This window comes from Puma concolor, chromosome C1 (assembly GCF_028749965.1).
Source record: "Puma concolor isolate L17-30 chromosome C1, mPumCon1.1.hap2, whole genome shotgun sequence".
NCBI classification, from domain to species: Eukaryota; Metazoa; Chordata; class Mammalia; order Carnivora; family Felidae; genus Puma; species Puma concolor.
In genome coordinates, this window is record NC_141674.1 from 79367208 (window position 1) to 79389811 (window position 22604).

General features: G+C 36.3%; 1 protein-coding gene across 5 annotated transcripts in view; it reads left to right on the forward strand.

The window, feature by feature from the left end:
• MTF2 (metal response element binding transcription factor 2) overlaps positions 1–22604 on the forward strand; it is a 79273-nt gene that overhangs the window by 39802 nt on the left and 16867 nt on the right. For 2 of the 5 annotated variants that reach the window (XR_015254879.1, XM_025931627.2), the window contains exons 2-9: positions 10532–10730; positions 10856–10937; positions 15637–15732; positions 15967–16067; positions 16458–16606; positions 18944–19039; positions 20380–20448; positions 21513–21636. Coding sequence is in view for 4 of the 5 variants with exons in the window: in XM_025931627.2 (XP_025787412.1) it covers positions 10532–10730; positions 10856–10937; positions 15637–15732; positions 15967–16067; positions 16458–16606; positions 18944–19039; positions 20380–20448; positions 21513–21636 (916 nt within the window). In the remaining variant the exon portion in view is untranslated. Of the gene's footprint in view, positions 1–10531; positions 10731–10855; positions 10942–11251; positions 12163–15636; positions 15733–15966; positions 16068–16457; positions 16607–18943; positions 19040–20379; positions 20449–21512; positions 21637–22604 lie in introns of those variants that run through there. The other 3 variants (XM_086717570.1, XM_086717571.1, XM_086717572.1) reach the window with 3 other exon arrangements.

Here is a 22604-nt window from a genome sequence, read left to right on the forward strand (position 1 = left end):
ATGAATTTGACTGTATCTTTGTGAAAAATTTGCCACCAAAAGTGGCACTGTTGTGTAGTTACATTATATCGTTCACAGGTGATTCACTCACACATGTTGTGCTTTTTTTCTCAGAGAATGGAAGAAATTGTGAGAAAGAGTCTGGGATAGATAGCAGCTTTTGCTTTTTAAGAGATGAGATTGGTCAGGACCTGTGACAGATAAAAGATTAGGATAGCAGTAGAATTAGGTATTTTATTTTTTTTCTCTCTTAGTAGTGCCTATCATTTCCTGCAATTGCATACTCTTTTGACTTTGTGGATTGGGGTGAGTCAGAGAGAGAGGAGTCCTCCAATGGAGGGTGGCAGTGTGAAGTGGGACTAGGTTTTCCTTCCTTTCCTTCCTTTGCTGCCAAGTGGAACTGTGTGGGCTGAAGAGTAGTGGCAGGGTTACTAGAGACATGGTTGTGGTGGATCAATCGTGGCTGATTGGGTTATCAGAGAAGCGGAGAGAAATTCAGCAGCACAGTAGAGGGATGAAAGTTCCTCCTGGGAGACAAGTCCTGTGATGGAATAGTGGTGTTTGATTCTTTAGAGATTGCCTTTAATTAAATTGCCAGTTATTACTGGTATATACTGATTATTTATTGTGTTCCTAATACATTCTGGGCACTTTGCAAAGTTCTGGGAAAGTAATAGTAAGCAAAATGGGACAGTTTTTTTTTCCTTTTCAGAGTGTAAACTGTTTAGAGAGTGGGGAATAGATGAAGATAAGTAAGTAGGCAAATGAAGCAGAGTGTGAGAAGTATAATATGGGAGAACTATTGCATACCCCAAGAGAGCATCTAGCCTGAACTTGGTGGGTTGGGTTGAATCAGGAAAGGGGCCTTAAGAAGGAAGGTCTAGCTGAATCTTTCCTACCAAAATCTTGGGCCCTGAACATAGGGACCTTGACCGTCTTCTTCACCAGGCCTAGAACAGATACTTATTAAATATTTATTGAAGGAAAAATAATGAACCTGAAAGTGAGTTGAATTTCTTGATATTTCTTCTACCATTTATTGAGAAATTATACTGTATCAAGTTCTTAACCCATGTTTTTTATTGGTGGCTTCATATAAATCCTCAGAGATTATTGTAGACAGATGAAATCAACTGTCCTTGGACTCCATGTAATATTCAGATAGTTTTCTTGTTAGCTGGGGGAATAAATTGGGGAAGAAAAAAGGCCACATTATTTGAATTATGCATCCAGTTCCCAAGTTCTTGAGTTAGGGTGTTATTTATTGTGGGAGTAGTAAACCAAGAAAGAAGAAGCAGCTTGACCCTTGGTCTCCCATTTGGTGTCAAGGGAGGAAACTTCATTGTTCAGGCAGTCTCTCTCAGGATGGATATCTGTAGCAGTGAAGGAAAAATGCTTCTCTAAATAGTATTATGGATAGAAATACTCTATGTGTGTGTGTTGTCAAATAGTAGAAGCATATAGCAAATAGTGATCATGGTTGTGACCATTCTTGAAATGTGACTTGATTTCTGCTACTTTGTCATCTGTATTGTGTATTGTGAAGAGCTGATGTATTGGGTCAGATCTTAGTAACATAGAAAAAAGTATACTACATCATCCCAAGTTTGTGGTCAGGATATGTCTAGTTTCCCCAGTCCTCAGAAATACACTCTCATTTACCAATTGTCTTAACATACTGACTTGAAAGTATTTAATATGTGTCCTTGTAAAATACATGGTATTATATATTTGTGTTTTCACTTTGCATCAATGATCATTGTGGTATAAATTTTGTTCTGTTTCTGTTCTCAACATATTTGCAGGATATTTCCATGTATGTGTGCTTTACTTCCAAGATTATAATGATATTCTATGTTTTCTAGTTATATTTCAATTTCTACATTTTATTTTTATGTCTTTAATCCATCTGTAATTCACCTTTTTGTGTATTGTGAATTAGGAGGGCAACTTCTCCATTTAGGTGAATCAGTTTCCCCAATACTCTTTACTACATAATATGTTCTTTCTGTACTGATTTGTGGTGTCATTTTTGTCATATATCCATCCACTTCCCATAAGTGAAACTGTTTTGGAGATGCCTATTCTGTTGTAATGATGTTCTTATGTGTACCTTACCTGTTCAGAACAGTTTTCTCTGGAATATGTCACAGTATCTGGTAGGGCAAGTCTTCTCTTCTTTGTTTTTCCTTTTAAAAGTTGACTTTGGGCGCCTGGGTGGCTCAGTCGATTAAGCTCTGACTTTGGCTTGGGTCATGATCTCCCAGTTCGTGAGTTCAAGCCCCATGTTGGGCTCTGTGCTGACAACTCAGAGCCTGGAGCCTGTTTCGGATTCATATTCTCTGTCTCGATCTCTCTCTCCCTCCCTCCCTCCCCCCCTCCCTCTCCCTCCCCCCCCTTCCCCCACTGGTGCTCTATCTCTCTCAAAAAGGAGTAAACATTTAAAAATTTTTTTAAAAGTTGACTTAACTAATCTATGGATTTTTAGTTTTTTTTTCTTTTTACAAATTTTATAAAACACTTGACTTCAGAAAATCTTGCTGCGATTAATTAGAACTGCACTGAATTTATACACTAAAGATTGTCTGCCAAATACAGTGAAATTTAAGTTGTACTAACTCCATCTGGGAGAAGCAACAGTATTATAGACACTCTTAACATCCTGTAAAATGAAAAGGCATGGACTGCAGGTGTGATGGGTGTTGGGAAGAACACAGCACCTTACATAACCCAGCAGCAGATGTTGGGAGTACAGAGCTTAAGAAAAGGGCATGCAAACCAACTCCTTTATTTTTTTCGCTTAAATTTTCTCTGTTCTGACTTCTTAAACACGCAAGGTAGCCTAGCCTGGATGCAAGAGAAAAGTTACAGCTTTGTAGCTACTGACCAGAGTCAACTGATCATCCACACGTACTTATTCCCTAATCAAGAAGTCTTTGTTGGGACACCTATGTGGCTCAGTCAGTTAAGCGTCTAACTCTTGATCTCAGCCAAGGTCTTGATCTCAGGGTCGTGAGTTCAAGCCCTCCCATTGGGCTCCATGTTGGGCATGGATCCTACTTTTAAAAAAAAGTCTTTGTCATGGCACTTTTATAATGTATGAGTTGGGAAAACTATTTCCAACATGTGTAACAAAGTGTTATTATTCATAATATATAAGATGCTCTTAAGTCATTATGAAAAATATGAACATTTCAGTTTTAAAAAAGGACAGAGAATATCTGCTGTTTCCAGAACCCATAAAAATGAGCAAACCTGGAAAAAAATACTTATAATAATAGAACTGTAGATTGAAATATTGTGTGTGTGTGTGTGTGTGTGTGTGTGTGTGTGTGTGTGTGTGTTGTCAAATAGCAAAAGCATAATACTGTTGGTGAAGGTATGGGCCTTCAAGTACTGTTCTGGTAGTGTCAGTGAGTGTTAATTAGTACCTTTTTTGGAGATTCATTTGATAATATCAGTTAAAATATATACATAATGTAGGTTGGGGAATGGGGTGTTTAAATGAAATAGTATTGGCCGTGAGATGGTAATTGAAACTGGATGGTGACTACCTGATGGTCTCTTTCACTTGTTTTGTCTGCTTTTGCATATGTTTGTAATTTTCTACAGCAAAAAGGAAAAATGTGTATCTACTTTGATATAGTAGCAAGTATTCTTTTTTTTAATTAAAGATTTTTCTTAAATGTTTGTTTATTTTTGAGAGTGGGGGTGAGCAGAGAGAGGGGCGATAGAGGATCCAAAGCAGGCTCTGCACTGACAGCAGTCAGCCCAACGTGGGGCTTGAACTCAACAAACTACAAGACCATGACCTGAGCTGAAGTCAGACACTTAACCAACTGAGCCACTGAGGCAACCTGATATAGTAAATATTCTTTATGAGTTTATCCCATGTAGTAATGGGAACGCTTAAAAAATAAAATGTAAATGGATGAGCTTTATATTGCTTGTAATAGTAAAACATTGGAAACATACTAAATGTTCCTCAGTTGGGTAGTAGTTGGAAAGTAGCTTAGCATTTGAAGAAAAAACTATCTTACATACTTTTTTTTTTAATGTTTATTTATTTGAGAGACAGTGCAAGTGGGGGAGGGGCAGACAGAGGGAGACACAGAATCCAAGGCAGGCTCCAGGCTCTGAGCTGTCAGCACAGAGCTTGACGCGGGGCTTGAACTCACGAACTGTGAGATCATGACCTGAGCTGAAGTCAGATGTTTAACTGACTGAGCCACCCAGGCACCCCTTACATACTTTTGTTTTATACTTACACAGAGGGACATTGTGTTGTCCATGATACATTATTGTGTGAGAAAAGTTATAGAAGTTACATAATATTCCACTTTTTATTAAAACATTTATATGAATTATGTCTATATATGTGGTATATGTGTGTGTGTGTGTATGTGTGTGTGTGTGTGTGTGTGTGTGTGTGTGTGTGTGTGAAAAGTTAAGAGAATAACAGTTCTTTTTGGGAGGAAGTAGCATAGGGAATTTTCACTTTTCACTCCTTCTGTATTATTTATTTTACCATCTTATGTTTACCTTTATAATCAGAAAGGAAATAATAAATTCTAAAATTAGAAAAATGGCTTCTAATAAAGGTCACACTCTAGAGAGGAAGGATGTAATCAGTGACAATAATGAGGGAAATAACCTTTGGGAGGATAAATGTACAATGTCTATCCTAGTTATGTTTCAGTTGTGCTATTATGGGTCATTTGCTTTACTTTCTTGCTTTATTTTTTTGTAAAGTTTCTTTGGGCTGAAGATTAAAAAAGAGGATAATACTTTTTATAAATACCTATTAATGCAGTTTTATATATGACTTATATTCTTCATGTTTATATGAGTAAAAAAAGATTGGTGTGTATTTGCCATAGTATGTGAATTAGATTCTCTTGTTTATTCAGAACAAAACTGAGATTATTTGTGCACACATTTTTAGAAATGTAACTCTTTAAGTATAGATTTTCCTTGAATTGAGCTTAAAACTATAAATTCCACATAACCTCTCTGCCTTATATATATCATGCCCGTTGCAGAGCCTTGAGGATACAACTGTGAATAAGAGTAATAAAACAGACACATTCCCTGTTTTTGGTGGAATGTTTAGATGAGGGAATGGTGATGTGTGTTGCAGTGGGCTGAAGAGTAAGAGGGCAGGACTACAGTAGAGAGTTAAGAGTGTATAACTTTCCTCCAGAGGTTTGACTGTGAATGGGAGGAACAAAGTAGGAGGAAGTGGTGGAAGGGAGCAGGGAGCACAAGGAATAAAGGGAATTTTAGTTCTCTTTTCCCTTACAACACTTTAAGAGAGCCAGATGAGAGACCATTGTGAAAAAGAATTTGTTGAAGCAATATCTCAGCACACAAAACCTATGTGGGACTGTATGCGGTTTTGATTTTTGTACATTTTCCAGTCTAGAATTCTAAGATTCTAGGTCTCATCAGCCACCTTGGCATTCTTTTGAAGTCATCTTTCATCTATAATTAATTATGTCGCTCAGGCTTTGGTTAGTTTCTTTAACTTAAGGAAAGCAAAATGCCTCAAGTGACCACTGGATTTATAGTTTTCCAGAAAGTTGCCTGCTCATAGAGTCATTTTCATATTATGATTTGAAGGCATTAAATTGTTTTAGTGTTTGGAGAAAGAAGATTCTCAGCCTGGCATTGAGCACTCCAGTTGGTAAAATTAAAGGCAGTGATTCATTCTCCATTTTTACTTCTCTCTAGCCCTCGTCTTGTCAGACGTTTAAGCGTTTTAAACCCCTCCCCCCCTTTTTTACAGTTTATTTGAAAGAGACAGTGCAAGCAGGGTAGGGGCAGAGAGAGAGAAGGGAGAGAGAGAATCCCAAGCAGGGTCTTCAGAGCAGAGCTTGATGTTGGCCTTTAACTCATGAACCATGAGATCATGACCTGAGCAGAAACCTAGAGCTGGAGGCTTAACCGACTGAGCCATCCAGGCGCACCAACGTTTTAACCCCTTAATCATGACACTAAAATGCCTTTTGCTCACAGTCGTCAATGGCAATAATATATGGCAATATTTATTTATTTAGAACATGGTTCTCACTATGTGATCCGTGGATCCTTGCAGGAGTCTGCAAGGTTAAAATAATTTTCATAATACTTAGATATTATTTACCTTTGTCACTGTGTTGACATCTGTACAGATGGTGTGAAAACAATATTTGGTCAGACTCCTGTGTTCCTTAGTATGAAACAAGGCAGTATTCATTGTTAAGAACTAACAGTAAACACACACACAGAGAAAACCATATTTCACTAAAGGACATTCTTGATGAAACAGTAAAAATTGTTTTCACTAAATTTTACCTTTAAGTTCAGATTTTTAATGCTATGTGTGATGAAATAGGAGGTATACATAGGGTATTTATGTCATTGAGTTGCCCATTGAACTAGCAGCTTTTTCATAGAACATCATTTTTACTTGAAACAGTAGCTAACTTGGGTATATGGCAGATATGTCTTTGAAGTTATATACTTCATTTACATTTACTTTCTTACCATTTTTGGTTTTCTTCATTTGTTCTTACGAGTTGATGTTACCATCTTGGTGTCATTTCTTCTCTTTAATAAAGTTTTGTTTGCACCACTTCCTTTGTGCTATTATTGTCAAATATATTACATTTTCTATATGTTATAGACCTAACAATACAGTTATACACACATATTGTTTCATATACCTGAGGTAGAAGAAATATGCATTTATAGTGTCTTTTATAATTGGTTAATTACCTTTACAAGCGTTCTTGGTTGTTGTAATTACAGTGGCTGATGTAAAGTATGCTCATGTGTTAACGTCTCTTTCCACAGTGAACATATGATGGGCTCATACATACAATGAAACATAGGAGGGGCGCCTGGGTGGCGCAGTCGGTTGGGCGTCCGACTTCAGCCAGGTCACGATCTCGCGGTCCGTGAGTTTGAGCCCCGCGTCGGGCTCTGGGCTGATGGCTCAGAGCCTGGAGCCTGTTTCCGATTCTGTGTCTCCCTCTCTCTGCCCCTCCCCCGTTCATGCTCTGTCTCTCTCTGTCCCAAAAATAAATAAACGTTGAAAAAAAAAAAAAGAAACATAGGAAACCAATGGATGTTATTGCTCAGATTATTCCGATATAGCCAAAGGGCTCCTTTTTTCCTGAATGATAAGTAACAATATGTCAAATTATTCCAAAGCCTGGCAGAATTAGAATATAGACTTCTGGGTGTCCAAAGAATCAGAATAAGTGTTGATATAAGATGGGATCTCCTCCCCCAGCAGGATCGAAGAAAGTAGTATTTAAGGTTTTGGTCTGTCAGTAGTATAGTAATTCCAGCTGCTAATACTGGTAGTGAGAGGAGTAACAGGACAGCAGTAATTAGGACAGATCAGACAAACATATGTGGTATTGAGATATGGTAGGGGGTTTTATGCTAATGATTGTAGTAATGAAGTTAATAGCACCTAAAATTCAAAAAACACCTGCAAGATGCAAGGAAAAAATGGTTAGGTCCACGGATGCTCCTGCATGGGCTAGGTTGCCAGCTAGAGGAGGATATACGGTTCAACCAGTCCCTGCGCTGGCCTCTACTATTGATGCGAGTAAGAGCAGGAAGGATGGGGGAAGAAGTCAGAAGCTTATTTATTCGAGGGAATGCTGTATCACGTGCTCCAGTTATTAATGGCACTAATCAGTTCCCAAAGCCTCTGATCATGGTTGTTACTACCATAAAAAAGATTACTACAAATTCATGGGCAGTGACAATTACATTATAGATTTGATTGTCTCCTAGTAGAGTGCCGGGTTGGCTGAGTTTGGCTCAAATTAGAAGGCTAAGGGCGGTTCCTACTGTGCCAGCTCTGGAACTGAATAGGAGGTAGAGTGCTGATATCTTTATGGTTAGTGGAAAATAGCAGTTTATGAGCATAGGTAAAATGGTTGAGTAAAGAGCATTAGAGTGTAAATCTAAGAACAGAGGTTTAAGCCCTCCTTTTGCCAAGCTCTGTGGTGAAATATCACATTGAATTGCAAATTCAAGGAAGCAGCTTCAAACTCTGCCGGGGCTGCTTCTGCCTTTTTTTTTTTTTTTTTTCCTAGACAGCGGGAGAAGCAGATTGAAGCCAGTTGATTAGGATATTTAGCTGTTAACTAAAATTTCGTGGGATGGAAGCCCACCAGTCTAGTAAGGACTTAGCTTAATTAAAGTGTTTGATTTGCAATCAGTTGATGTAGGATAGATTCTTGCAGTCCTTAGAGTTGGGTGTGCATGAGTTGCTTTCAACCTTAAGAACTTGTTTAGTTATTTCTTGTAAGGTGGCTCTGCTAGCAACAAATTCTCTCAGTTTTTGTTTATCTGAAGTATCTTTATTTTGCCTTCATTTTTGAAAGGCAGTTTTGTTGTATATTAAGATTCTTGGTTGACAGTTTTTTCTTTCAGCATTTTGAATATAGGATCTCACTGCCTTCTGGCCTTCATTATTTTTTTTTTTATATTAAAATGTTTTTTTAATATTTATTTTTGAGAGAGAGAGCACAAGTGGGAGAGATGCGGGGGGTGGGGGGGAGGGTGGAAACACAGAATCTGAAGCAGGCTCCAGGTTCTGAGCTGTCAGCACAGAGCCTGATGGCTGGGCTCTAACCTATGGACTGCAAGATCATGACCTGAGTTGGGGTCAACTGACTGAGCCACCCAGGCGCCCCTGGTCTTCATGGTTTCTGATGAGAAGTTAATATTATTGGGGTTACCTTGTACACAATGAGTTATTTTTCTTTCTGTCTTTCAGCATTTTTACTGTTAAATACCAGTGTAGATCTTTGCATGTGTCCTACTTGGAGCTTGTTGAGCTTCTTGGATATGTATATTAATGGTTTTCAGCAAATTTGGGGAGATCTTATTCCTTTGGATATCTTTAAAATGTAGTGTGTTTTTCATTACTGGAGGGCAAGTGGCTGGGAGGGGATGTGTTAAATAATAGGTATCATGGAGGGAACTTGTGAAGCACTAGGTGTTACATGTTAAGTGATGAATTACTAAATTCTATACCTGAAACTAAGATTATACTGTGGATTTAAATAATTGGAATTTAAATAAAAACTTGAAGAAAAAATGTAATATTTTTCAAACTGAAACTCTGTATGTACCCTTTTTAACACTGACTCCATATGCTGACCTCCTAGCCTCAGGCAACCACCATTTTACTTTCTGTCTCTATGAATTTGATACTGTATTTACATCTTTTTTTTTAAGTTTCTTTATTTCTGAGAGAAAGAGCGAGAGCGAGCATGAGCGGGGGAGGAGCAGAGAGAGGGAGACACAGAATCCAAAGCAGGCTCCAGGCTCTGAGCTGTCAGCACAGAGCCCGATGCGGGGCTCGAACTCACGAACTGCAAGATCATGACCTGAGACGAAGTCGGACGCTTAACCGACTGAGCCACTCAGGTGCCCCACTAGTTACATCTTATAAGTGGGATTATACAGTATTTGTTTTTTGTTTAGCGTATTTTGTTTAGCATAATGTCTTCAAGGTTCATCCGTATTATAGCTGATGACAGAATTTCCTAGAATTTGTATATTCTTAGGTATTGAAATTAGGTAGTCCCAATTCCTGGGTATTGAAACATATTTTTTCTTCCCCACTTGTTTTATTTTTGCTTCACTTTTATACTATCTAGTTTTGAATTATTGCCTGTCTAGTTTTATACATTGTTGTATGTATGCATCTAGTAAAACCTTTAAATTGAGAAAGTGAAACCAAACAAATACTGCTTTGTTACCTTTGAGAAAAGTTGATAGTGGTTATACTGTGGATATGCTGTTTATGAAATAGCTAATATATAAATTATAATGTAATTTTGGAATACGTAATTTTGGGGTCTTTTGTTTAAAAAATGTAAATGATGTTACCTCTCATTTGAGTATGATTTTGTGAAATTGGTGGTTCTCATTTTTTTTAAACTCATAGTCTGTATATTTGAGGGACTGTGACACATTTGCATCAGTAAACAAGACATAATTCAGTAGTGGTTCCCTGTAAGGAGGTCATGACTACTCCGCCAGTGAGTTTAATATACCCAGCTGCCCCAAAGTCACTGGTTAGTGTGTTTTAACTACGTGTGGCATAATCATTTTTATTCTTTTTCAAGTGCTTATGAAATTGTGCCATGTAACTTCTTTTAGTTTATTTTAACCAGTGTTGAGATTTAAGGCATCCTTTGCTCATGACCATGGTCTACCCACTTCACTTAGAACTATTATTTTGATAATAGCTACCTTGAATATGTGTGGTCTTGGAGTGATTGCTGAATCCTTGCCTCACTAAGGATAGGCACTGAATGAATATTGAACACAGCTATCATTCCTTTTAAACTTCTTGGTTCCTGGAGAGTATTTGTGATTTGAGGTACTTGTTATAATTTCCCTCAAGGTTTTTAATAAAAGTGTTTGATTAATATATAAAACATATCATTGGTCTGTAAATAAGCTCTACAAGTAAGTTGATCTTGTATATGGTCTTTTATTTCCTAAACAGAGACTCTACAGGGGCAGGTAATTCACTGGTCCACAAGCGGTCTCCTTTACGTCGAAACCAAAAGACCCCAACATCCTTGACCAAGCTGTCTTTACAGGATGGACATAAAGTCAAAAAGCCAGCATGTAAATTTGAAGAGGGTCAGGATGTCCTAGCTAGATGGTCAGATGGCTTGTTTTATCTTGGAACTATCAAAAAGGCAAGTTACCTTTATATATCTTTTACTGTTTTTTTATAGTAAACTTTTAATAATTTTGAATTTAAATTTAACTTCATGTTTTTGACTTAAAAACAAATCACCATAAATATTCCCCTGCATTTCAGATAAACATATTGAAACAGAGCTGCTTCATCATATTTGAAGACAGTTCTAAATCCTGGGTTCTCTGGAAGGACATTCAAACAGGCAGGTGCTACTATTTCTCTTGAACGTGATTTACACTGAAAAATTGATTTTCTTTAGCCTGTAATTTTCTTTCTTTCTTTTTCTTTCTTTCTTTCTTTCTTTCTTTCTTTCTTTCTTTCTTTCTTTCTTTCTCTCTCTCTCTCTCTCTCTCTCTCTTTCTTTCTTTCTTTCTTTCGCCTATTATTTTCTAAGTGTTTTCTGTTGAGTACAGTCTATTAAGATAAGGCAATCACTTTTGAGGAGATGTATTCTTTATACTTCTCAAGATGTTATACTCTATGTCGCAGACTCTGGAAGAAAAGGAATTACTCTTGTTAGGGTAGAGGTAGGCTAAAGAACAGATGCATCAATGATTGCAAATCTGTAAACTGTTAGGGTCTGTCTAATAGCTTTGAAGAAAAATTTTTAGCCACTAATATGAGTAACATTTTGGGCTTCAACTTAACTGCCACTTGATTTTATTAGTAAAAGTAATGTAGAGAGCGCTGCCTGGGTGGCTCAGTCGGTTTAAGTGTCAAACTTCAGCTCAGCTCATGATCTCACAGTTTGGAAGTTTGAGCCCACATCGGGCTGTGTGCTGACAGCTTGGAGCCTGGAGCCTGCTTTGCATTCTGTATCTCTCCCTTTCTCTCTCTCTGCCCCTTCCCTGCTCACGCTCTCTCTCTCAAAAATAAATAAACATTAAAAAAAAAAAATGTAGAGAGCTAATATTTATTGAGAACATACTATTTGCCATATCTTTTGGGGAAATTAGCATATATTAAACAGGTTTAAAGTATTAGAAATGCTCATTAATAAGAATGACTTGAAATGACCATTTATGGTTTTTATGTTTAGATAGGAAAATGAGGCTATATTTGGGTGCAAATTAAAATGAATACAGGTATGCCTTGGTTTGGTTATAGGTAGGTTTCTTGTAGTGTTTTCCATTTTATTATTGTAATAATTCCTATAATTGCTGTGCGCTCTTTGACTCTGTTAAAGATATTTTTTAGGTATCTCTCATGAAAAGTGATTTACAAAAATATGAATATTAAAATCTGAGTATTTTAGCTGCACACTAAAGCCCCACTTTTTTTTTTTTTGAGTTAATAGGCCTGCACTAAGACCTGTGTTTCATATCTCATAGAAAGGAGATCTAAATTTACTTTCCCTAAAGGATGGATACCTTTCTAAAATATTTAGTGATTGGGTTTTGAATTTGAATCTCAAGTGCAACTCTATGGTAGGTTACTACTGTCTGTGTGTGTGTGTGTGTGTGTGTTTTTTTTTAAGTTTATTTATTTTGGGGGTGGGGAGGGGCAGAGAGAGAATCTCAAGCAGGCTTTGCACTGTCAGTGAGGACAAGGGCTGAAGTGGAGCTGATGTGGGGCTCAAACTCATGAACCGTGAGATCATGACCTGAGCTGAAATTAAGACTCGGATGCTTAACTGACTGAGTCACCCATGTGCCGCTACTGTGTTCTATTTCTTGATTTCATTCTTAATTTTTTTTAAAGAATAAAGTTTTGGTAAAGGAATTAGAAATGTTCTAATTACCATCTACATAATTAGTACTCAGGGCTTAGGTGGGGAACTCAATAGTTCTTAGTCTAGTAAGATGTCTTTTCAAGAGGAACTTTTTACAGTTCTTGGGACTGATTAAAGTACTGAAATTATGTTTTGCATCTACAATTGAGGAGTCAGTGAGAAAAGGGGTAGGAGAAAAATAGGGAGTCTCCAACAGTAGTAATATTGAGCAGATCTTGTTACCCTACATACCTAATTATCTTTACTTTCTTAGTTTGTAAACATGGGTCTTTGTCTGTGGTAGAACTGAAGTTGGTATGTATGTATGTATGTATTTATTTTGAGAGACACAGAGGCAGTGTGAGTGGGGGGGGGGGGCAGAGAGAGGGAGAGAGAGAATCTCAAGCAGGCTCAGCACTGTCAGTGCAGAGCCTGAAGCGGGGCTCAAACTCATGAAACCACAAGATCATGACCTGAGCTGAAACTGAGAGTCGGACACTTAACCAACTGAATCACCCAGGCACCCCTGAAATGGGGTTTTTTGTTGTTGCTTTTAATGTTTATTTAATTTCAGAGAAAGAGAGCACGAGGGGGGAGGGGCAGAGAGAGAGAGGGAGACAGAATCCAAAGCAGGCTTCAGGCTCTGAGCTGTCAGCATAGGTGTGGGACTTGAACTCACAAACCGTGAGATCGTGACCTGTGCCAAAGTTAGACTCTCAAGCCACCCAGGTGCACTAAAGTGAAACATGTTTTATGCTTGTCTCTTATTTCTGTGTCCCTTTCAATTTTTCAGTGTTCCTTCAGGTTAAATATAGAGCTGTTTGTCTTTCTGTCTCTTTCTTCCATCCCTCCCTCCTCCCTCCCTCTCTCTATCCATTCCTTCCTTCCAGACAGGAAGAAGAAAGCCAGTAGTACATATAAAAAGTTGTGAAAGTGATGGAGGTGCATGTCCAACATCTGTATATCAGTTTAATGGTCTGTGATTGTTTTTGCTCACTGGTTTCTTTTTATTATCCTTAGAATTAAAATGAGAAAAGGATTGCTCCTTGTTTATTTAACTCTTTATAGCAACCAGAAAGTAGCACAAATGTAATTGGAGCAAGTGTAGAATGAACAAATGAATCTGAAAACTGCATTATGGCAGATTCAATGTGGAGAGTAGCTTTAGTAATTTTCTGCCTACAAAAAACTTGCTAATAATAGATATATACCAAACTAACTTAATAATTTAAATAAAAATGTGTTTATTTTGAGGGAGAAAGCAGGGGCAGGGAGAGAAGGAGAGAGAGAATCCCAAGCAAGCTTGGTGCTGTCAGTGCAGAGTCCAACTCACGGCTGAAACTCATGAACTGTGAAATCATAATAGCCAAAATCCGGAGTCAGACACTTAACTGACTGAGTCACCCGGGCCTCCCAAAATAACTTAATAAATTGGAGTAATTTCACCCATCTAATAAGATTCTTTTAAAAAGTTTATGTAAATAAGGAAAAATGTATAGTCAGTCATGTTAGTACTCAAATGTGCATTACAAAAGGGAGATAGGTTAAAGTAAGTAACTTTAAAAGGATTTTTAATTTTAACACCTAACACTATGATGGTTTCTGTGAAAATAATAAACTACTGATGGCAGTGTAAATTTTTATTTTGGGTATTACTTTAACTGTTGCATTGAATGCATAAGAATGCTTTATATTCTTTATTCAGTACTGCAGACTCAGTTCTAGCAGTTTATTCAAAAGAAATGATTCAAAAGTAAAAAAGGTAGGTGGAAAATATTTACTGTAGTTTATTTTTATTATAATAACAGAAAATTTGATATATCTAAGACAAAATCTGGAGTCTTTGGTCCTTTTCTAGGGAATGGCAGATTTGGACTGAGTGGTGTCAGGCTCAGTCCGGTTGCTCTCCTGACCGGAGCCATAAACTCGGAAGCTATGGAGGCCATGTCCTGCCAAGTGTAGAAGGAAGTAAACAAAACCTGGGAGAGGTGGGGAGAGAGGACAAGACAGTAAAATAAGTCTGGAAAAATGCAAACAAACAATTTGCTAACATACACCTAAGAGTAGAGGCGTAATAAAGGAAATTTGGTTTTTTCCACTCAATGGAATATTATGCAGCTATTAGAAGTTATTAACAGCAGTGTGAACAATACCTTTGATAGAAAAAATATTACAAAATACTGATGAAAGGAATCCTCTCACAGTGGAGAGAATATAGACTCTGGCATTTCTGTATTTAAATCCTGGCCTTGATGTTTTCTCAGGGTCTTTGGGTTAGTTACTTTATCTTTCTGAGCCTCAATTCCTCTCTATAAATAGCTTACTTACCTAATAAGTTGTAGAATTAAACAACATAATATATGTCAAGAGCCTAACAGTACTTGGCCCATAGGAAATAGTAAATTTTTATTGTTGGCATGTGAATAAACCATGTAGTTTAACTGTGAAATTGACAAGAAGAGAATATTGGGAATAATGATGTTAGAGTGTTAAAATTGTTTCTAAATTTTGTGGAATAAAATTGTTCTTAGAGTAAAAATGCCTAAAGAAGAAATAATTTACCTATTCAGGCAAAAAATATAGTTAATAACTGTGGAACTCCTTTAACTTTTGTTGCACTGGGATTTTGTTAGGATACTTTATTGGACACCATATTTCTAGATTTTAGAAGCTGGAGATTAAATAATTGGGATTCAGCTTCTTTCATAAATTAGTAAGTAAAAAGAAATGTTCTGCATCCAGAGAGAAAGAGGTCATTGACATATCTTCTTTGCCCTTTTTCTTCAGTATCATGATGGTAGACATTGTAGGGTGAGCAAATACATGTATATAAGTATATGTGTATTCTGGAGATTAGTTCTGATGTCCACAAAACATCCCATCTCCTTGTTCCCCAGGGGAGTGGGAATGTTAGAAGTGAATGATAAGGGATCTTGCCTGAGAGCTCTTTAAATTATGCCCTGTGCTGTAAAAGCAGGTTAAATTATCAATGTAGGTAGTTAGGCATCTTAAGTGAAAGGTGGGAGATAGCCTTTTGTAGAGAGTATTTTGCCTTGAGTAGAAATCATCATGTTCTAGTGAGTAAACACTGCCAATATGGAGTATCTGCTGAGTCATAAAAAGTAGTTGTGTTGTATGAAATAACTTCTTTATTGTGACTGTCTTTTAATGCATATTTTAAACATTTCAGGAGCCACTGGAAGTGGGGAAATGGTCTGTACAATATGTCAAGAAGAGTATTCAGAAGCTCCCAATGAAATGGTTATATGTGATAAGTGTGGCCAAGGTAAACATTGATTTCTTATAATCTTGTGGAAAAGTTTTATTACTTACTTAATGCTCCTGTTGAAGATTAATGATTAAAAGTACTCTTTACATTGGTAATTTGAAGCTGTTATCATAAATTTATTCAGTTATAAGTATATTAATGGAGAAGAGAATACTAAAATGCCTTCTTGAAATTGTGTTGTAGTATTTATTAATAAAATAGAATTTGCTTTATGCTTTTTTTGATATTAAGGATATCATCAGTTGTGTCACACACCTCATATTGATTCCAGTGTGATTGATTCAGATGAAAAATGGCTCTGTCGACAGTGTGTTTTTGCAACAACAACAAAGGTATCTTTTAAGTGTTTTGGGCTAAAGCCCTAAATGGAATTTGTAAGGTACTCTCAGCGTAATGATTGTGTACGTTGAAAGTTTATTTGACTGCAGTGAGCAATCAGTGCCGGGTAGAACAAGGTGATGCTTATTGTTTGACTAATGATGCTTAAGTGACTTGCTACTATCCTTGCACTTATTTTCTGATAGTGAGTGGTCTTGGAATTGGGGCAATAGTTTGAAAAACAACAAAATAAATAAAGATTATTACTAGTCAAACAGTTTGTGAGATGGTAAGAAATTTAGAATGGAAATTTCTTCAGAAGTTTCAAAAGCATTTTATGTTAAAGAATTATGTTTAGAATTTTATCCTGCACTTGTTTAAATAACTTTTTCCCTCTAATATAGAGGGGTGGTGCGCTTAAGAAAGGACCAAATGCCAAAGCATTGCAAGTCATGAAGCAGACATTACCCTACAGTGTGGCAGACCTTGAATGGGATGCAGGTCATAAGACCAATGTCCAACAATGTTATTGCTACTGTGGAGGCCCTGGAGAGTAAGTAAATAGTTATTTCATGCCCTTTAAGTGATTTCTGTTTATATTATGTACTTTATTTTTGTTATTGATTGTGGTGTGGGAATGATAGTGAATTGTAAATGCTTGGAAGTATCAATAAAGAAAATTAGGGGAGAAAATTAGAAGCTGTAGTTAATATTCATCTTTATCATTGTTACCTAAATAAGTGAATCATAGTTCTAACTAAGAACGTTTACAAATTTACCTTTAACTTCTGAACACTGCTCCTAGTTCTGCTCTTTGGAACTAAACAAATACATCTTCTTTTTCTTAGGAGGTAACTCTTAAAATATTTCAGTCCAGCAATCATATTTCCTACTACCATGACTCATACCAATAGTGTTTTTTTTCCAGGTCAAACTCTCCGTTACTACTGGACATTCTTTATGACATGATTTCTAACCTCTGTCTTTGTTGTTCTCCAGTTTTTGAGTATTACTCTTGAAATACAGTGTTATGATTAGAAAATGCATTGTTTCCAGGAATAGGCTCACAGATTATAATTGGGCTCTTAGAGTTCAGAACTGATGCTCCTGTTGTTGCAGGGAGAGATTGTATTTACTACCTCTCAGATTGTCCCATTATGTTTTTGGGATCATTTTGGTTTTGTGGTGGTCAACTAATACCTCTAATTCTTTTTTGTACAAGCTCGTATTAAGGCAAGTTGTGCATCATGTATTTGTACTACATTTAAAAACCACTAGTGAAGCATTTTATATTTCACTCTTTAAATTGTAATTATTGGTTTCTGGTGTCTTTCTTCCTCTCAGATTCAGTCTTTCTCTTAAGACAAGGGTGCTGTTTAGGAGAATGCTGGGACATGATTCATTAAAATATTATCTGTTCAAATGTGTGTACTGAAAATGTCTATAAAGTTTACTTATGACTGGGACATAAGTTGTTCAATGATGAAACATGAATAAATGAATATGTAAATTAATGAATTTTTAGTTCTTCATTCTGCCATATCTTGATGGAATTATTTATTTGTGATTTGACATTTTTATAACATTTCTTAGCTTTTGGTTGCTTGCAGATTTAAAAAACATTGTCTTGTTTCCTTAATCACTTATAAAAGAGATACAGTGAAGAGGCATAGAGATTGATCTTTTCCTTTATTCATTTATACCTACCATTTAATTTGAAGTATTACTCAAAATAGGTGGAAATCATCATAGACATTTTATAAGATGGATCATTCATTGTTCTTTAAATACCATGACTACATGAACTATGTTTGACACTGCTAGCCACTCTTAACTTTAATAGAGGATCTAGCTAAGTACTTGGAACATAATTTGTATTTATTAGTCTTTCGATGAATGAATGACCTTACTTAGTATCAGTCTTCTTGCCTTTGCGTATAATATGGCTTACAATTAATGTGGGGCTCACTTGTTGAGCAAAAGAATTATTGGAAGAAAGGCATTATTTGGGTAGCACGTAAGGATATCCATACCAAAACCATGTACTAACTGAAAGAAGAATATCCTTAGCTAGTGATTCAATTTTAGCTTCTTCAGCTATGTGAAACTGAACAAAACCTGTTACAAAGCCTGTACACCTGTTAGAGTCTTTGATTAGATTTGTAATTATGTTAGCCAAACTTATTAAGTTGCTATATTCCATTCCTTTTAATTATAATGGACAATAATGGAAACAGTATGAAGATATATAAAGTTGCTTATGGCTGTTTGGTTTATGGGGCAAACAGCTGTACACATCAGTAACCTCTGAAACTGTTTTCTCTTAGGGTGTAGAGAGTTGATGTGAAAAAAAAAAAATCTCAGGTTTTTTTATTTGGCAGAGATTGTTTACTAGTGTAGGAACCAGGCACTTATTGATGAAATAGTAGATGTATCTTTTTTTTTTTTTTTTTTTTAATTTTTTTTTTTCAACGTTTTTTATTTATTTTTGGGACAGAGAGAGACAGAGCATGAACGGGGGAGGGGCAGAGAGAGAGGGAGACACAGAATCGGAAACAGGCTCCAGGCTCTGAGCCATCAGCCCAGAGCCTGACGCGGGGCTCGAACTCACGGACCGTGAGATCGTGACCTGGCTGAAGTCGGATGCTTAACCGACTGCGCCACCCAGGCGCCCCAGTAGATGTATCTTTAAAGAGCTCGTAAGTTCTCATGAATGAGAGAGGAGGGATGAAATCAGTAACCTTTTTGGGAAAGAAAAAATTTAACACTAAATTTAGCAGATATGCCATAGTGTAATCATAACAGTATTTTGTATAATGCCACTTTGGGTTTTGGTTTTAAAACTTTACCTGCAAACATAGCAATTTTAATCTTAACTTTTTTCTTATAGCTGGTATTTAAAGATGCTACAATGCTGCAAATGTAAGCAGTGGTTTCATGAGGCTTGTGTGCAATGCCTTCAAAAGCCAATGCTATTTGGAGACAGGTGAGAAGGGCACTTGAACTTTACCAATCGATATATTTTTTAGCTTTTATACTGTAGTTATGTTTGCTGTTGCAGATTTTTTTTAAAATAATTTTTTTAAAGTATATTTATTTTGAGAGAGACAGAGTGCAAACAGAGGAGGGATGGAGGGAGGGGGACCCCAAGCAGGCTTTGCAGGGTCAGCACAGAACCCCATGTCAGGACCGAACCCACAAATTGTGAAATCATGACCAGAGCCAAAATCAAGAGTCGGATGCCTAACCAGCTGAGCCACCCAGGTGCCCTTGTTTCAGATTTCTAAAAGGAATTACAACAGTGATTTGTGAAGGAGTCACCTTACTGGGAAAATATTGAGTAATATATTTAAATTATGCATAATTTTATCTTATTTTGAGAGAGAGAGGGGGAGCACGCATGAGGGATCAGAGGGAGAGAGAGAGAGAGAAAATCTTAAGCAGGCTTCACACTCAGCGCAGAGCCCAATGTGGGGCTCGATCTCATGACCCTGGAATCATGACCTGAGCTGAAATCAAGAGTTGGACTCTCAACTGAGTGAACCACCCAGGCGCCCAAATTATGCATAATTTTAAAATACACATAATTCTTGTGCTTTTAGATGTTATTCTGGAACACTTTGAAGTATTTGATCAGTGATTATATTTGCTCCTTTTGTCCCACATGCTCTAAACTATTTCCATTGGTACCTTCCTTTAAAGAACCTTAGAGGGATCCTGTGACAGAAAGTTGGAAAAGGCCATAGAACCTTGATACACAAAATATGCATCTGCGTTCTAAAGAATTTCCAAAAGCAGACCTAATGTGCTTTCTGGGTTAGGAGAATATGGAATGGCAGAATATGGAATGGCTCTAGGAAGAAAAATGAAAGACAGAGCTCTGAATTTGGCATAAAAATCCTGGGTTTAAATGTTGACTTATGTTGCTTACTATCTTTTAGAATTTAGGAAGATCAACTTCTCTCCTTTTATTTTACCAGATTGTTTTGAGCATTGAATATAACATTGTATGTGAGGGCTGTCATCACAATTCATGTTACACACAGCCATTAGAAAACTGTATGTGTATATGAATCTGTGTGTGAACTGTGAATGTCTCCTCTGTAATTAAAAAAAAAAATACTTCTGCCTCCTATATATGAACTATTTCATTATTTGTTGTTACTGGAAAAGAAATTTTTTAAATCACAGTGTCTTAATTCAAATTAGGTTTTGCTTTTTGTATCAGTCATCTATTGTAGGATATGTACTTGCTGAATATTAGCTTTAATTGTTGAATATGTGTACCCTTGATTACTTAGCATACAACTTTTCTTTTTTCCTTAGGTTTTATACGTTTATTTGCTCTGTCTGCAGTTCTGGACCAGAATACCTCAAACGTCTACCATTACAGTGGTAAGTATGGATATTTCTGTTAAGGAACAAAAAAGGACCATATTCTTAAACTTAATAGGGTGAAATGCGCTGCATACATTAACTTGGTTTAAATAAAAATTTGTTTTTCTTTATGCCTAGCTTTAGTTCTTTTATTTATCCTTAAACCTGAGGTCATCTTCACTAAAGATTGTCTAGTCTTATTGCTGAAATGATAAGGCCATTTATTTTCTGATCCATAAAATGTAACTGTACATATCTTTTAGATTTTTAAAATTCTTATTTATTTATTTTTTTTATTTAAAAAAAATTTTTTTTTAACGTTTATTTATTTTTGAGACAGAGAGAGACAGAGCATGAATGGGAGAGGGTCAGAGTGAGGGAGACACAGAATCTGAAGCAGGCTCCAGGCTCTGAGCTGTCAGCACAGAGCCTGACGTGGGGCTCGAACTCACAAACCGCGAGATCATGACCTGAGCTGAAGTCGACCGCTTAACCAACTGAGCCACCCAGGCACCCCTAAAATTCTTATTTATGTTATTAATTCTTTTGGGACTTCAGATGAGAGAGGTCTTATACCAAATATGCCAGTTTCTGCTTTAGTGTAATTTTTGGGCTTGGGAAAAGTGTGATGAGTTTTGGAGATTTACTGACAAAATGCTTATAGTAAGTACTTAGAAACTTTCATTGAATGCTTTATGTATTTTAGGAAAAGATAAGATTTAACTCATGAATCAGATAAAGTCTGTTAAAGTATGATCTTTGCTATGGCTTATATGTAAGTGAAATGGAAAATTTTTATTGTAAGTTTTCTTAAAGTTACATCCTCTTTGAATGAAAGAGATTATTCAGATATCTTTTACTTTATACTGACTACTTACTATAAGTAAATGTTTAATGTTTCCCTGTTATTTTCGTATGTAATGATTTATTACATTGTGATTATGATTTATGGTATTGACCCTCTGCTTACCTAAATACTTCACTTTGGATTTTTTAATTGCTGTTTTTATTTGTAAAAATACGATTTTTTAACAATAATCAAAAGCATGTTTTTGTATATTTTGATTATTTTTGGATTCCAGGGTAGATATAGCACACCTATGCCTTTACAACCTAAGTGTTATTCACAAGAAGAAATACTTTGATTCTGAACTTGAGCTCATGACATATATTAATGAAAACTGGGATAGATTGCATCCTGGAGAGGTAAGTGGTCTTAGGGCTAACTTCATTAGCTACTTGATATCTTTTTTGTTTTGTTTTGTTTTTGTGAAAAGCAGCCAAGATACATGTATAAGTCACACATCTAAAGTAGGGTTTTATTTTTAGTTCAGGGAGAAATAACTTTGAGGATATGAAGACTAGCCCTCTCATACTCCTGTTGCCTGTTTATTCAGGGAAAAACGTAGACGGAGGAAGTAAATTACTTGATTCTTTCTTTTCTGAAGTGAGAATCATTGTAAAGATATAAGGGAGGGAGAAATCCTTATTGTGTATCTTATGGTTCCTCCTTAGAAAAACTTAAGGTTTTTTAAAGTTTCTATAAACTTAGAGATGTAACTAACATTCTTTCCTCTCTTGTTGGTACTCCCTTATATATCTTTGACTTCCAGGAATCGGAGGGAGGGGACCCAGTAATAGTGTTAGAATAATGAATTAGAGGGTAAAGCTGAGTTGGAGATTATCCTCCTCATTCTAACATCTCATTTTGCCTTTCATTTGCAAAGCCTAACCACTCATACTGATTTACAGAGTCTTTTTAAAAAACAATGTAAAAGTTAACGTATGTTCATTGAAGAAGATTTTGAAACAGTAGGCAAGCATGAAGAAGAAAGTAAAATAATAGTTACCTTGTTTTTAGCAGTTATTTAGAATTATTAAAATAAGGATATTGGGGCACCTGGGTGGCTCAGTTGGTTAAGTGTCCAACTCTTGATCTCAGCTCAGGGTCGTGAGTTCAAGCCCTATCTTGGGCTCTGTGCTGGGCATGAAGCCAAATTAAGAGAAAACAAATCTATATCTATATACACATATAGATATAGATACTAACTACTCTTAGCTTAAATAAAAATCTTGTTTTATAATATGTGGAATTAGATGTGTAAATTTTAGTCACACATTACTTTTTGAGGTAAAAATTGTGTAAAGTAACTTGAAGTTTAGGAAGAATTTCT